The 2,693-nt window shown below is 39.5% G+C and overlaps 1 protein-coding gene across 1 annotated transcript; it reads right to left on the bottom strand.

The window, feature by feature from the left end:
- Positions 1–816: 816 nt before the first annotated feature.
- LOC139447881 (tumor necrosis factor-like) lies at positions 817–2,360 on the bottom strand. Its single transcript, XM_071229359.1, has 4 exons — positions 2,097–2,360; positions 1,851–1,914; positions 1,519–1,608; positions 817–1,295 (listed from the first exon to the last, which is right to left on the bottom strand). The coding sequence occupies exons 1-4, from the start codon at positions 2,238–2,240 to the stop codon at positions 871–873; spliced, it is 723 nt and encodes a 240-aa protein (XP_071085460.1). The 5' UTR covers positions 2,241–2,360; the 3' UTR covers positions 817–870.
- Between the last annotated feature and the right edge of the window lie 333 nt (positions 2,361–2,693).

Here is a 2,693-nt window from a genome sequence, read left to right on the forward strand (position 1 = left end):
ACAGTCACGATATGGCTGAAATATTGCCGCTGTGACTTAAAATCTTAACTCACTCACTCACTAATTCTTCAAACATAAACAGACTTTCCAAAACATTCCTTGAATGTTGCAGTCAATAGTTATTACTTGGACAGTGAATATGACATTGTTCGCACTTCAAATGTCCTTCGGGGCGGTCGGGTAGCCTAGTGGTTAAAGCGTTCGCTCGTCAAGCCGAAGACGTCGATTCCCGACATGGGTACAATCTGTGAAGCCCATTTCTGGTGTCCCCCGCCGTGATATTGCTGGAATATTGCTAAAAGCGGAGTAAAACCATATTCACTCACTCACTCAAGTTTCCTAACATAAAGTCCGAAATGTTTCAAGATACGTGAATACCTTAATTCGCTGTTCATGGTCGCTGTATGGTCCATCGCAATAATCATTGTACAATGCATATGAAAACAATATGAACCCCTTTGTCACTTGATAAAGAAACTTGATAACACGTGCACACATCCGACCTAATACTTTCCATGTGAGCTAAAGGTAATCATCCGTCACGTATTTATGTGAATAGAGTAAACATTTTCCCATCGCACCCTAGTTCATGAATATGTAAGTTACCTCCGCCCATCCGTCCACAGATACTATGCCGTTAATCTGCATGCACTAATTCCTCCCTCGGCACCAATACGACAATATTGAAGATCTATTGAGTCTGCATGCGCCTGTGATAGTTTTCATGTAAGCTATGAAAAGACATATTCCACTGAAGGTAATAGACATGCAACCATTCGTCCATTCGACCACAGGAGGAATAAGTGAGATCTGAAATTTTCTTTAAACGCTTTTATCACAACAACCTATCAGATTGCCTAGATGTAGCGTTTAAATCATATATACCCCAAAGTAATGCCAGTCTCTGTCATGCCTCAGTGGGTTTATCCTTGATACTTTAACAACCAGCTGATCCCCAGCATTGAGTTGCAGAAGTTCATGGATGTCACTGGAGTATTCCAGGCTAGCGCCGTCAATGATGTCGTTTTTATTCTCAGACACTGCGTCAGCAAGTGCAGTTTTACTCGTCTGTTTTAATGCATTGTATCGCATTATGGAATGGTGGAAATCAGTTTCGTTATGTCCCCGACGATTCCCTTCTGTGTAGAACTTGACATGGCTGTATACAGCATACACACCCGTGGCGGGGATTATGATGCTGCCATTTTCATACCGCATCCCGTTATACAAGAGTCGTCTCCCTGGTCCAACAAACGGCACCCAGGTTCTTATTGGTGTGTCATTTCCTGTGGTTCCTGAAATTAAAAGTTATTCATAGGGACATATTCATATTGGTGGAATCATTGCTTGTTAGTTATTAATTACAGCGAGATAAACAAAACGTGGACACACACATCTGAAGGGGAACGCAACGTCTCAAGATCGTGTAAGGAAAATACATCACCTAATACTTTACATCAATGCAGTAAATAATATACTTGTACATTTGACTGAACAAAAGTTAGTTAGATATCTTACCACTGAGTCCACGGCGCTCAAGTCCATGAAAATGTGCTACAGGTTTCAGTAGGTTCAGGAATGCTGCTGCTGAGCTCGGTTGCCTTGCATCTATATCAGATTTAAACATGGTCTAGAAACACACGCACTTGACATCGCAAACTTATGATCAAAACAAATCTATCAAAGACATTTCTACATATTGGAACAGGTTATTGTGTTCATCTGTAACTGCTTACGATGTTACCAAAACCTTTTACATGTTTAGTTCCAATACAAACTTGACAGGTACAGCTGGATGGTTGTTTTTGATGTGGCAAGAATTGTTATTATTTGATCAGATTCTTTCTCACCTTTCTGCTCATGATCACCATCATCGTTATGACCGTTCGTTATTTTCAGTCCTTCTTCATAAATCTGTAAAATGATTAGTAAACATACATATATTAGTTATAAATTGAATAAATCACGGTGTGCTGACAATCTGCAACAATAGTATGAACATTAAAAAATAAGACGCTTACGGTATAACAAAAGTCTAACATTCAAGGTTTTTGTACTCTGGAATTTTATAAATCAAACTCAATGTTTCAGCTTACCTTGCTGATGTCTTGCTTCAAGTTTTCTGTGTTACTTATCTGCGTGTCGTGATTTCTGGATACTACAAGGCAAATAACCGCAATGCCTACTGCAATGTTCAAAAGAAGAAGTGACGCACACACAGCCAGAACAAGCTTTGCCATGAATGACTCTCAGTCTTTTCGATGCTGCCCAAATCGGAAACGCAAAAGGGCGTATTATTATGTTAATAGTCAGGAACATACGTGGGCCAGCGGTCTAAGGCGCTGGAGTTACATGGTACGTTCTACAACCTGAATTTCTTATGATCATTAAATGAAACTACTTTGGGACATTTGTTTAAGGTGCCTTAATTCGCTGTGCAGGGTTAATGTATGGATGTTGGTTCAAATTCCACATTTGTTTCTTAGTTTGTCATGATTACGTGTTAATACATTGTAAATCATCACATCTGTCTCTTCTCTTACGCTAATCTGACACGCCTCCCTCACCCACATGCGTCCTTTCAAATCATTGTTATAACAAAGTTAACCTCCTTGACTCTTCCAGATACAATTAATGGTCAATATGGACATATATAATATACATGTAACTATCATGTATTCACCCAACTCTTG

Source organism: Haliotis cracherodii, unplaced genomic scaffold, assembly GCF_022045235.1.
Source record: "Haliotis cracherodii isolate W230 unplaced genomic scaffold, xgHalCrac1.p SCAF_7, whole genome shotgun sequence".
Classification (NCBI taxonomy): Eukaryota; Metazoa; Mollusca; class Gastropoda; order Lepetellida; family Haliotidae; genus Haliotis; species Haliotis cracherodii.

Excerpts from the sequence above, each read along its gene's own strand:
- LOC139447881 (XM_071229359.1), bottom strand. The coding sequence starts at position 2,240 with ATGGCAAAGCTTGTTCTGGCTGTGTGTGCGTCACTTCTTCTTTTGAAC. Across the intron at positions 1,915-2,096 it reads TGAAGCAAGACATCAGCAAG|ATTTATGAAGAAGGACTGAA; the intron begins GTAAGCTGAAAC and ends ATCATTTTACAG. Across the intron at positions 1,296-1,518 it reads TGAGCGCCGTGGACTCAGTG|GAACCACAGGAAATGACACA; the intron begins GTAAGATATCTA and ends TTTTAATTTCAG.